The 13,829-nt window shown below is 36.2% G+C and overlaps 1 protein-coding gene across 6 annotated transcripts in view; it reads left to right on the top strand.

Moving 5' to 3' along the window:
- The window catches only part of SLC22A10 (solute carrier family 22 member 10), a 31,847-nt gene extending 18,797 nt beyond the window's left edge, over nucleotides 1-13,050 (top strand). For 2 of the 6 annotated variants that reach the window (XM_054439155.2, XM_054439152.2), the window contains 4 exons: nucleotides 1,055-1,269; nucleotides 2,839-2,947; nucleotides 5,936-6,139; nucleotides 11,018-11,289. In XM_054439155.2, coding sequence (XP_054295130.1) covers nucleotides 1,055-1,269; nucleotides 2,839-2,947; nucleotides 5,936-6,139; nucleotides 11,018-11,225 — 736 coding nt within the window. In that variant the 3' untranslated portion in view covers nucleotides 11,226-11,289. Of the gene's footprint in view, nucleotides 1-1,054; nucleotides 1,270-2,838; nucleotides 2,948-5,935; nucleotides 6,140-11,017; nucleotides 11,290-12,322 lie in introns of those variants that run through there. The other 4 variants (XM_054439153.1, XM_054439154.2, XM_054439160.2 and 1 more) reach the window with 4 other exon arrangements.
- The last annotated feature ends 779 nt before the right edge of the window (nucleotides 13,051-13,829 follow it).

Here is a 13,829-nt window from a genome sequence, read left to right as displayed (position 1 = left end):
TGTTTCTTCTCTTTTCTTTGTGATCAGTGTCAAGTTGCTATCATTTAAAATAATGTGTTATAACTATATAATGTTTTTTATAAGCCTTGTGGTAACTGCAAAGCAAAAACCTAAAATAGATATGCTAAAATTAAAAAGCAAAGAATCAAAAGATACTACTAGAGAAAACCACAAATAAAAACTGTAAAAGTGAAACCAAAGGGGGACAAAAATCTACAAAACAAGTAGAAAACAAGTAACAAAATGGCAGTGTTCAGCCCTTACCTATCAATAATTACCTTAAATGTTAATGGATTAAATTCTGCAATTAAAGACATGGAGTGGTTGAATGGTTATTTTTTGACTTAAAATGGCTCCTGGTCAGCTCTTACTTGGAAACAGCCCACACAGATGGTCTATGAGAGAAACACGTGTATCCCTGCCTCTGTGTCCATACAGTGTGCTTATTCACTCATCACATTCTCTGTCTCTGCTCTGACCCCTCAGGAGATAGCCACTGTTTCTCACCTTAAATTTCTTAGAATTGTGTCAGGCACCAGAAAGCTGTGCTCCCAGACAGTGCTGCCAGGCACGTAGTCTTTTTGGAGCCTTACTCTCTAGCAAAGGGAAAGTTCTTCATAGTAGTAGCATTGGGGAGAAGAGAGAGAGCACTTACAGATTACTGACAGCTCTCAGAAAAGGAATTATTTCCCTAATTTTCAAGCTTTAATTCTTCTGTGTTCAATGCTTATATACCATTGAGTTTGATGACTGATTCAGGTTAAGTTTCCCTGTCATTATCAACTATCTGCTTGGGAACTTGGACAAAAGAATGACTGAGAGGAGTCCTGTTCTTATGTAATGTCATGCAATTATTCATGATATTCATGATAGCTCTAAGATCACCATCTTTAAAACAAAGTACTCTACAAATCGTACTTATTCCTTAACACTGACCTTTATTCCTTTATTCCTTAACACTGACCAATGACTGCCTGGACCTATATGATAATTGACTGGAGGACATAGGCTCTAAAGCTTATGACATGTGTCTTTTCTATTTTGTTCACCACAGATTTGCAAACACAATACCTTTTTATGGTACCATGGTCAATCTTCAGCATGTGGGGAGCAATATTTTCCTGTTGCAGGTACTTTATGGAGCTGTCGCTCTCATAGTTCGATGTCTTGCTCTTTTGACACTAAATCATATGGGCCGTCGAATAAGCCAGATATTGTTCATGTTCCTGGTGGGCCTTTCCATTTTGGCCAACACGTTTGTGCCCAAAGGTGAGGGAAGACTGGACTTTGGGGGAAAGAAAATGTCTTCTGTTTGTCCTTCAGGAATTTTATTGGTCACACTTGCCTAAAACCAGGAATAAAGAGGGGTACCATTTAAAGGCTACATATTCCCTCAAAGCAATATAAGCGTGTAACACGAATTTGGCTAATAATTGAGAAAAGAGCCAGGGGCAGCTTAGATGTGTATTTATCTTCATCAACTCTGGAAGAAGCTGGATAGTGGTGACATTCATTCCTGACAGTTTCTCTAGGAGATCAATTGATCACAAGCCCTTTGGTTAATCACACTTTTGATAACAAGCATGGCATGTCTAGGCCTTGCAATTATATCCCATTTGAGGACACAATATGATTACTTCCTTTGTGTGGGCTCTGTCTAGGTTCTTCCTCATTACTGTGTCTTCAGTGACCAGTCTACTCACTGATATCCATGTAGCCACACTTGGGTGTGATGTTAAGTCACCATGACTGCAGCCCTTGATTAGGGGAAACCTTTTTGACTTTAATGAAATAGAAATCCTTTGCTTACAAGCAGAGAAAGAATATATGGTAGGGACAATAAACTAGGCAGATTAAAAGCCTATTTCATTCCCTGTTAGGTTATTTTATAAGTTAATACAATGATTGTATGTAATGATTAGGGGAACCTTAGTAGGCACTATGCCTTCCCTGCTTCCCAATACAAGAATGTATTTTACCGCATAATAGATTGGGGAACTTGATTCCTCTTCCTGAATATTATCAATAATGTATATTTCCTGACTTACATTGAGCACTTTCTAATCTTATAAATCTATAATTACCTTTCTTTCTATATTGGGCAGAAAACATTCTCTGAAACTTTCTTTTAATGCTTTCCAAATTCTGAATTTATTTTTCCTGAAGCAGAAGTTCCATTTCTTGGTTCCTTATGCCTATTATCATTCTGGATCTAGCCTCTCTACTCTGCCCACAAACAAAGGAGTTTCTTCATTAGTCTCCTGTGCAATACCAACTCCAGGACAATACTGTATCTGTACTAGATTGACTGAGTTACCCCGATTTACCTGGGACTTTCTTGGTTTTATCAATAAAAATTTCACATCACTAAAACCCCTTCATCCCTGGGAAATCTAGAATGGCTGGTCCCTTTAAATTCTGCACTTTAATTGTAAAGTTCTCAAGTATAGTGCTGAGTCTCAGACTCCTCAATAATTGTCCACATGATGGTTCTACCTTCTATAGAATGGGCATAGCGAATACTGGACAGAATAATTAAGAAAAACATTTCTGCTAGACTCATCGTTACTCCTCCCTCTCTGAAAAATCTTAGATATACAGAGAGATTTCCTGCACTAATGCAGATAATATTATGCACTTTTTTCCACCTACATTGATAATTCTAAGCTGATAATTTCTCAGCTTATCAACCTCTGGGTGTTCTCTGGCACTGCTCAGTCTTCTACTGTATCTTTCAAACATGCAAATACTCGATAGGCTGTTTTTAAATTAAGTTTGGTGGATGTTGCTTTCTTCAGCCCAGATATCAGAGTCTCACTGGTCTCTTCCTTTTGCCAGAATTGCAGATCCTGCGTGTGGCTTTGGCATGTCTGGGAATCGGCTGTTCTTCTGCTACTTTTTCCAGTGTTGCTGTTCACTTCATTGAACTCATCCCCACTGTTCTCAGGTATAAGAGATATGGATGCTCCACCTGAGCCCAAAATAAGAATTTCCCACTAAACAATACTTACTGAGGGAATAAACCTGAGACCTCTTTATTATTATAAAAGCAATCATTTATAATACTGACAATACATTAACAAAAATTATGGCCAAAGTTTATTGCAAGCTGACTTTACACCATCTACTGTGTTAGGCAGTATTTTAATGCATCATCTCACTAATCTTTCGGACCACTCATCAGTGTAGGTGTAATGTGTAACTGTCTGTTTAAAATGATGAAAAGGAGTCTTAAATCACACGGAACCTGATTAAAAACAGCTAGAAAATCCGGGCAGAGACACAACCAAAAAAGAGAATTTTAGACCAATATCCTTGATGAACATTGATGCAAAAATCCTCAATAAAATACTGGCAAACTGAATCCAGCAGCACATCAAAAAGCTTATCCACCATGATCAAGTGGGCTTCATCCCTGGGATGCAAAGCTGGTTCAATATATGCAAATCAATAAATGTAATCCAGCATATAAACAGAACCAAAGACAAAAACCACATGATTATCTCAATAGACACAGAAAAGGCCTTTGACAAGATTCAACAACCCTTTATGTTAAAAACTCTCAATAAATTAGGTATTGATGGGACATATCTCAAAATAATAAGAGCTATCTAGGACAAACCCACAGCTGATATCATACTGAATGGGCAAAAACTGGAAGCATTCCCTTTGAAAACTGGCACAAGACAGGGATGCCCTCTCTCATCACTCCTATCCAACATAGTGTTGGAAGTTCTGGCCAGGGCAATCAGGCAGGGGAAGGAAATAAAGGGTATTCAATTAGGAAAAGAGGAAGCCAAATTGTCCCTGTTTGCAGATGACATGATTGTATACCTAGAAAACCCCATCATCTCAGCCCAAAATCTCCTTAAGCTGATAAGCAACTTCAGCAAAGTCTCAGGATACAAAATCAATGTACAAAAACCACAAGCATTCTTATAGACCAATAACTGACAAACAGAGAGCCAAATCACGAGTGAACTCCCATTCACAATTGCTTCAAAGAGAATAAAATACTTAGGAATCCAACTTACAAGGGATGTGAAGGACCTCTTCAAGGAGAACTATAAACCACTGCTCAATGAAATCAAAGAGGATACAAACAAATGGAAGAACATCCCATGCTCATGGGTAGGAAGAATCAATACCATGAAAATGGCCATACTGCCCAAGGTAATTTATAGATTCAATGCCATCCCCATCAAGCTACCAATGACTTTCTTCACAGAATTGGAAAAAACTACTTTGAAGTTCATATGGAACCAAAAAAGAGCCTGCATCACCAAGTCAATCCTAAGCCAAAAGAACAAAGCTGGAGGCATCATGTTACCTGACTTCAAACTATACTACAAGGCTACAGTAATCAAAACAGCATGATACTGGTACCAAAACAGAGATATAGATCAATGGAACAGAACAGAGCCCTCAGAAATGATGCCACATATCTACAACTATCTGATCTTTGACAAACCTGACAAAAACAAGCAATGGGGAAAGGATTCCCTATTTAATAAATGGTGCTGGGAAAACTGGCTAGCCATATGTAGGAAGCTGAAACTGGATCCCTTCCTTACACCTTATACAAAAATTAATTCAAGATGGATTAAAGACTTAAACATTAGACCTAAAACCATAAAAACCCTAGAAGAAAACCTAGGCATTACCATTCAGGACATAGGCATGGGCAAGGACTTCATGTCTAAAACACCAAAAGCAATGGCAACAAAAGCCAAAATTGACAAATGGGATCTAATTAAACTAAAGAGCTTCTGCACAGCAAAAGAAACTACCATCAGAGTGAACAGGCAACCTACAAAATGGGAGAAAATTTTTGCAATGTACTCATCTGACAAAGGGCTAATATCCGGAATCTACAACGAACACAAACAAATTTACAAGAAAAAAACAAACAACCCCATCAACAAGTGGGCAAAGGACATGAACAGACACTTCTCCAAAGAAGACATTTATGCAGCCAAAAGACACATGAAAAAACGCTCATCATCACTGACCATCAGAGAAATGCAAATCAAAACCACAATGAGATACCATCTCACACCAGTTAGAATGGCAATCATTAAAAAGTCAGGAAACAACAGGTGCTGGAGAGGATGTGGAGAAATAGGAACACTTTTACACTGTTGGTGGGACTCTAAACTAGTTCAACCACTGTGGAAGTCTGTGTAGCGATTCCTCAGGGATCTAGAACTAGAAATACCATTTGACCCAGCCATCCCATTACTGGGTATATACCCAAAGGATTATAAATCATGCTGCTCTAAAGACACATGCACACGTATGTTTATTGCAGCACTATTCACAGTAGCAAAGACTTGGAACCAACCCAAATGTCCAACAATGATAGACTGGATTAAGAAAATGTGGCACATATACACCATGGAATACTATGCAGCCATAAAAAATGATGAGTTCATGTCCTTTGTAGGTACATGGATGAAATTGGAAATCATCATTCTCAGTAAACTATTGCAAGGACAAAAAAACCAGACACCGCATGTTCTCACTCATAGGTGGGAATTGAACAATGAGAACACATGGACACAGGAAGGGGAACATCACACTCTGGGGACTGTTGTGGGGTGGGGGACGGGGGAGGGGTAACATTAGGAGATATACCTAATGCTAAATGATGAGTTAATGGGTGCAGCACACCAGCATGGCACATGTATACATATGTAACTAACCTGCACATGGTGCACATGTACCCTAAAACTTAAAGTATAATAATAATAAAAAAAAAGGAAAGAAAGAAAAAAAAACAGCTAGAAAATCATACAGAAAATCTCAAAAGCAACTGTTTGCCCATGTACCTAATGATTGTGTTTTATTGTCTTCTGTCAAATCAAAATAATATGTCACAAATTACATGTGTAGATTTTTTTTCTGATTATCATGTATTGTTATTTATCTGTAGGGCAAGAGCTTCAGGAATAGATTTAATGGCTAGTAGGATTGGAGCAGCACTGGCTCCCCTCTTGATGACCTTAACGGTATTTTATACCACTTTGCCATGGATCATTTATGGAACCTTCCCCATCATTGGTGGCCTTGTTGTCTTCCTCCTACCAGAAACCAAGAATCTGCCTTTGCCTGACACCATCAAGGATGTGGAAAATCAGTGAGTGAATCTTCTAGCTATGTCCTGAGAGAAGCAGTGTACTCTATATCCGCGATAAGAAATGAAAAACTCCACGTGTATCCTTGAGATTATTGTGAAAGCTTAGCCTTTCCTGAGCTACTTCCACTTGGGCCATTGCCTTTCATTAGCAGCAGGGCCAGCTCTATCCATTCTGAGTTCCAACTCTAGAGTACAGAGACATCCTCATTGGTACTTTTAGTGATAAAGAGATAAAAATGAGCTAGGTTGTGATGGCACATACTACCTTTCCTCATGAAAGACACACACTCATGATGGTATTTAATGATTCTTGGATTCATAGAGCTTGGGATATGGTGGGGAAGGAAATAAAATAGTGAAGGAAGAATGTTCAGAGATACCACAAAGAGTTAAAGATCCTCCTTGAAAAGATAATAAAGGAGATAACTCTTGTTTAGTTGCCTGTGAAATTCAGTCAATCTTGCTGCCATGAGTAATAGAAGGTTTGAGGATAGAGAAAATAAGAAACTAGGAAAAAGTATTTTTATTTTTTAATTTTAATTTTTATGTTTCATTTTATTTGTATATTTAAAGATGGGGTCTCCTCTGTCATCCAGTCTGGAGTGCAGTGGTGCAATCACAGCTTACTGAAGCCTCGAGTTCCTGGGCTCAGGTGATTCTTCCACCTCTGCCTCTTGAGTAGCTGGTGCACGCCTCTACACATGGCTAAATTTTTGTGTTTTTAGTAGAGATTGTAGAGATTGGGTTTCACCATGATGCCCAGGCTGATCTCGAACTCCTGTGCTCAAGCAATCCCCCTGCCTTGGCCTTTTATTTTGTTTTTAATTGACTCAAAATAATTGCACATATTTATGGGGAACAGTGTGATATTTTGATACATAGAAATCATGGTAATTAGCATATCCATAATCTTTAACACATCATTTTTTGTGGTGAGAACATTCAAATCCTTTCTTATAGCTCTTTTGAAATATATAATACATTATTGCTAATTATGGTCACCCTACTGTGCCATAGAACACTAGAATTTTTTTTTTTTTTTAGACAGGGTCTCACTCTGTTTCCCAGGCTGGAGTGCAGTGGCACAATCTCGGCTCACTGCAACCTCCGCCTCCCGGATTATAGCGATTCTTCTGCCTCAGCCTCCAGAGTAGCCCACCACCACGCCTGGCTAATTTTTTGTATTTTTAGTAGAGACAGGGTTTCACCCTGTTAGCCAGGATGGTCTCGATCTCCTGACCTTGTGATCCACCTGCCTCGGCCTCCCAAAGTGCTGGGATTACAGGCGTGAGGACCGCGCCCGGCCTATAACTTCTTTCTCCTAACAAACTGTAGCTTTTTACCTGCTGATGAACCTGTTCCTATCTCCCCCTACCTTCTTCCTTCCCTAGCCTCTGACAACCACTATTCTACTATCAACTTCTATGAAATCAACTTTTGAAAGATTCTACATATGAGAGAGATCATGTAGCATTTGTCATGCGCTTCTCTTATTTCACTTAACATGGTTAATCCATGTTGTCATTAACATGTCATAATCCATGTTAAATGGACAGGATTTCATTCTTTTTTATGGCCAAATTGTATTCCATTGAGTATATTCCACTGAGTGTGTGTATATATATATATATGTATACATATATATACATGTATATATATGTATACATATATATACATATATATATGTATACATATATATACATATATATATGTACATATATATATATATATATACATCTTTTCAAAATCTACTTATCTGTTGATGGACACTTAGGTTAATTCTATATCTTGCTTATGGGGAATAGTGCTGTAAAACATGGGAATGCAAATATTTCTTTGACATACCAATTTCATTTTCTTTGGATATATACTCAATAGTGGGATTGCTGGATATTATGGTGGTTAACTTTTCATTTGTTGAGGAACCTTCATACTGTTTTCCATAATGGCTGTACTAATTTGCATTTCTACCAATCATGTATAAATTCTTTCTACATCTTTACTATCATTTGTATTTTATCAATGATTGGCAATGTTGAGTATTTTTTCATATAACTGTTGGGCATTCATGTGTCTTCTTTTATGAAATGTCTATTCAGATCTTTTGCCCACTTTCAAATCACACTTTGTTTTTTACTCTTGAGCTCCTTTTGTGTTTTAGTTATGAGTCCCTTGTTAGATGCATAGGTTGTGAATATTTTATTTCACTTTGCAGGCTGTCTCTTCACTTCATTGATTGTTTTCTTTGCTGCATAAAGGCTCTTTAGTTTGATATAATTCCATTTGTATATTTTTGCTATTTTAGAATTCCTTCTTTAAATGTTTAGTAGAATTCATCTATGGAGGCATCAAGTCCTGGGTTTTTCTTTATTGGGAGACTTTTAGTATTGATTCAATTTCCTTTTTTTTTTTATTGGCCTGTTGAGGTTTTCTAATTCTCTATGATTCAGTCTTAGTAGGTTTGTATGTGTCTAGGAATTTTTCTGTTTTTTTCTCTGTTTTCTAATTTTTTGGTTTGTATTTGTTCATAACAGTCTCTAAGGATTCTTTTTATGATATCAATGGTGATGTCTCCTCTGTCATCGCTAATTTTATTTATTTGAGTCATCTCTCTTTTTTCTTAGTCTGGCTAAGTCTTGTTGATGTTGTTTGTCTTTTCAAAAAGCAAACTAGTTTTCCTAATGTTTTGTATTTTTGTCTTTTTTATTTATTTCTGCTCTGATATTTGTTATTTCCTTCTACTAATTTTGGTTTTAGTTTGTTTTTGTTCTTCTAGTTCCTTTAGGTTTAATATCAGGTTGTTTATTTGAGATCTTTAAATTTTTTTATGTACATATTTAATGCTATAAACGTCCCTCTTAGAATGGCTTTTGCTGTATCCCATAGGTTTTGGTATGTTGTGTTTCCATTTTCCTTTTTCTCAGGAAATTTTTAAATTTTGTTTTTATTTCTTCATTGACCCAATGATTGTTTAGGAGCACGTTGTTTAATTTCCATGTATTTGTAAGGTTTCCAAAGTTCTTTGTGTTACTAATTTCTAGTTCTATTGCATTGTGGTCAGAAAAGATATTTGAAATTATTTTGATTTTAAAAAAATTTGTTGAGATTTGTTTTGTGGCCTAACATACGATTTAACCTGAAAAATGTTCTGTGTGCTTCTGAGAAGAATTTGCCTTGTGTAGCTGTTGGATGAAATGTTCTGTAAATGTTGGATCTAGGATGTGATTTAATTTTAATGTTTGTTTGTTGATTTTCTATCTGGATGATCTGTCCATTGCTGAAAGTCTCCTATTATTATTTTATGCAGACTATCACTCCATTTAGGTCTATTAATATTTGCTCCATATATTTAGGTGCTCTGATGTTGGGGCATATATATTTGTAATTGTTTTATCCTATTGCTGTATTGACCCCTTAAGTATTATATATGGTCTTATCTCTTTTTGCAATTTCTGGCAAAAAAAAAAAAACTGCAAAAAGAAACAAGACCATAATGTTTATTTTATCTGATATAAGCATAGCTACTCCTGGTCTTTTTTAGTTTCCATTTGCATGAAATACTTTTTCCTTTTGTTCAATTTAAGTCTATGTGTGTCCTTATAATTGAAATGAGTCTCTTATAGGCAGCATATAGTTAAGTAAAAAAAAAAAAAATCAATTCAATCACTCTACATCTTTAATTGCAGAATTTAGTCCATTTACATTCCAGGTAATTATTAATAGGTAAGGGCTTAACATTGCCATTTTGTTACCAATTTTCTACTTGTTTCATACATTTTTTTCCCTTGCTTTCACTTTTACAGTTTTTATTTGTGGTTTTCTCTAGTAGTATCTTTTGATTCTTTGTGTTTTAATTTTAGCATATCTATTATAGGTTTTTGCTTTGCAGTTACCACAAGGCTTATACAAAATTTTATACTTACAACAAGTTATTTTAAATGATAGCAACTTGACACTGATCACAAAGAAAAGAAAAGAAACAAAATAATCTGGTACAATTCAACTCTCCTTCCACCTTTTGATTTTTGTCATGATTTACACTTTTATTTTGCCCACCTCTTAACAAATTATTGTAGTTATTATTTTTTATAGATTTTTTTAGTTTTCATACTAAAGATATAAGTGGCTTGCATGCCACAATTACAGTACTAGAGTAACAATCACATTAATGTCCTTTTCTTTAAGTTCAAAAAACTCCATTTAGCATTTCTTGTAGGACAGTTATGACAGTGATGTATTCCCTCAGCTTTTTTTTTTTTTTTTTTTTTTTTGCCTGGGAAAGTCTTTATCTCAACTCATTTCTGAAATATAGCTTTTCTGGGTAGAGTATTCTTGGATAGCAGTCTTTTTTTTTTTCCTTCAGCATTCTGCATATATCATCTCAATCCTTTCTGGCCTGCAAAATTTCAGCTACAAGTCTGCTTCCAGGCATATTGGATATCCCTTATATATTATTTGCTTCTTTTTTTCTTGGTGCTTTCAGGATTCTCTATTTGTCTGCTCTTTGAGAGTTTATTATAATTTGCCTTGGGATATTCTTGTTTGGGTTTAATCTGATTGGTGACAAGAAATAATGTTTAAATAATAAAAATAACATATTCACTACTTATGTCTTCCATAACAAAGTACTACAAACTTAGGGGCTTAAAAAAAAGAAATTTATTGTCTCACAGTTCTGGAAGCTAGAAGTCTGAGATCAATTTATTAAAAAGGACTTGACCTCACTGAAGTCCGTAGGGAAGAATCTATTCCAGATGTCTCTTCTCACTTCTGGTAGATCCTTGGGTATAGTTTCCCAACTCTAATCTTCACATGGCATTTTCCCCATGTGTGTGTCTCTACATTCAAATTCCCCTCAACTTTTTTTTTTTTTTTTAGATGGAGTCTTGCTCTGTCACCCAGGCTGGAGTGCCATGGTGCGATCTCAGCTCACTGCAACTTCTGCCTCTTGGATTCAAACTATTCTCCCATCTCAGCCTCCAAAGTAGCTGGGATTACAGGCACCCACCATCATGTCAGGCTAATTTTTGTATTTTTGTACAGACAGGGTTTCACCATGTTAATCAGGCTGGTCTTGAACTCCTGATCCGCCCACCTCGGCCTCCCAAAGTGCTGAGATGACAGGCATGAGCCACCACATCTGGCATCAAATTCCTCCTTTTTTATAAGGGCACATGGAGTGAGGGGTCCCACTCTACTCCAATATGACCTTGCCTTAACTAGTTACATGTGTAACAACACTGTTTCTGAATAATGTCACATTCTGAGGTATTTAGAGTTAAGACTTCAACATATAAATTTTTTTTTGGTGGGGGGACACTATGTAACCCATAATTAATGATGAGATTTCTTAAATTTTTTAATTCACCCCTTAACTTTTAAAGATGCCATTTGCCACAGGTCTAATAAGACCAAGTGAGAGTAGCAATTTTCAAAACTCCCTTTTTGGATCTGCACATGCAACAGGACCTTTTACAGAGTGAGTGTGATTCACTAGAAATAGTGACTTATAAATAGCTGATGGTGTAATCCCATTTTTGGGTATATACTCAAAGGAATATAATTCATTCTACTATAAACACACATGCACATGTGTGTCTATTGCAGCACTATTCACAATAGCAAAGACATAGAACCAACCTAAGTGTCCATCAACAGTAGACTGGATAAAGAAAATGTGGTACATATATACCATGGAATACCATGCAGCCATAAAAAAAATCATGTCCTTTGCAGCAACATGGGTGGAGCTGGAAAACATTATTCTAGGCAAAATAATGCAGGAACAGAAAACGAAATACCATATGTTCTCACTTATAAGTGGGAGCTAAACTACAAAAACACATGGACACAAAGAACTACAGACACTGGGGCCTACTTGAGGATGGTGATTGGGAGGAGGGAAAGGATTAAAAAAAACCCTATGGAGTACTATTCTTATTACCTGGGTAACTAAATAATCTGTACACAAAACCCCTGTGACACACTGTTTGCTATATAACAATCCTGCACATATACCCTTAAACCTAAAATAAAAGTTAAAAAATAAATAAATAAAAGCTGATGGTCAGAGGTTCAGCTTGCAGTGGTGCATAGAGGACATACAAAGTAATTTTGATTTTTTCTGAATGTTTGTTTTTGTTTGTTCTTTTTCAATTTATTGTTTCTGTTTTGTTTTTCCAGAAAAAAAATCTCAAGAAAAAGGCATAAAAATGATTGCTATACAAAAGTGACCAAATTTTAAGAAGCCTTCATGAGCTGATTGGTGAGGAAATTCAGAAAAGAAAATGGGAAAAGAACACACCAGAAGGTTTTTTTTCCCCTACAACCAGCAAGAATATATACTAGATACATGAATCTCAATTATAATTATGGCATTAATTTGCATTTTATTTCAAAATCAACTTGTGGGGACATGTAATCTCTCGAGCAATCTGATATTTTTGGGAAGTCCTTTAAAAAGTTACAAATTTATCAATAAACTACTAGTAGATAAGATGATTCAGAAACAGAAGAAAATCACAGAATTAGGATGTGGCTGGCTGGTGTATGAAGCACCATGTGATGAATTCATAAAGCTGCAAAAGTCAGAACAATACTGTACATGCAACCAGAAATCAAAATAAATCCAGAAATAGAGACCTGTATAAATATGCTTAATACATGGTACTTTTGACACAATAAGTCATTGGAAAATAGAAAGATTAGATACTAAATAGCATTGACTATCTCTTTGTAAATACAGTCACTAAATGATGATAGTTACTTTTCAATGGTGGAATTTTAATTACTTTTTCTTTGTAATTTTCTCTCTGTATATTTTAAACAAACAGCAGGTATAGTTTACAATATTATAAAGATATTGTTCAAATTGAAGGGCAAAGGCCAGGTTCAGCAATTTTCAAACTGTGTGTGCATTTAATAAAATAACTATAAATTTAAAAACTATATTTCAAATGATGTGACTAATAAATGAAAGTATATATAGTAGTAAAGTAATTTCAGGCAAATCTACATAACCAAAATATAAAATTTCATTTTAAACAGCAAAGATTTTAAGTGCTAATGATTCTCAGAGTGGGTGAAGATACACTGAATGTTGGGGTGATGAGACCCAACACCAGGTCATGGGGGCAATGAAGTCTGGTGGAGTCAAAGGAATGAGAAAAAGACAATTTGAGAGAGAAAGTGGGACCAGGGGGCCATCAAAAGTGTGGAGGCTGCAAAGGCCCCAAGCTCTCGGAGCCCAAGCTATTTATTGGTGCTCAAACAAACAACAGGTGGTGAGGTATTGGGGGAAATTCAGTCAGATATCGGGCAAAATTCACCCCCGATATTTCATGTAGGTTCTTTTCTATTTTCCCTAAGCATCAACTGGATTGAGAAATAAAGGGACAGAGTACGAAAGAGAGAAATTTTAAAGCTGGGCATCTGGGGGAGACATCACATGTCGGTAGGTTCCATGATACCCCCTGAGCCGTAAAACCAGCAAGTTTTTATTAGGGATTTTCAAAAAGGGAGGGAGTGTATGAATAGGGTGTGGGACACAGAGATCACGTACTTCACAAGGTAATAGACTATCACAAGGCAAATGGAGGCAGGGCAAGATCACAGGACAGTGGTGAAATCAAAATTGCTAATGAAGTTTTGGGCACCATTGTCATTGATAACATCTTATCAGGAGACAGGG

The sequence above is a fragment of the Pongo pygmaeus genome, chromosome 9 (assembly GCF_028885625.2).
Source record: "Pongo pygmaeus isolate AG05252 chromosome 9, NHGRI_mPonPyg2-v2.0_pri, whole genome shotgun sequence".
NCBI classification, from domain to species: Eukaryota; Metazoa; Chordata; class Mammalia; order Primates; family Hominidae; genus Pongo; species Pongo pygmaeus.
This window is presented reverse-complemented; position numbering and strand designations above follow the sequence as displayed.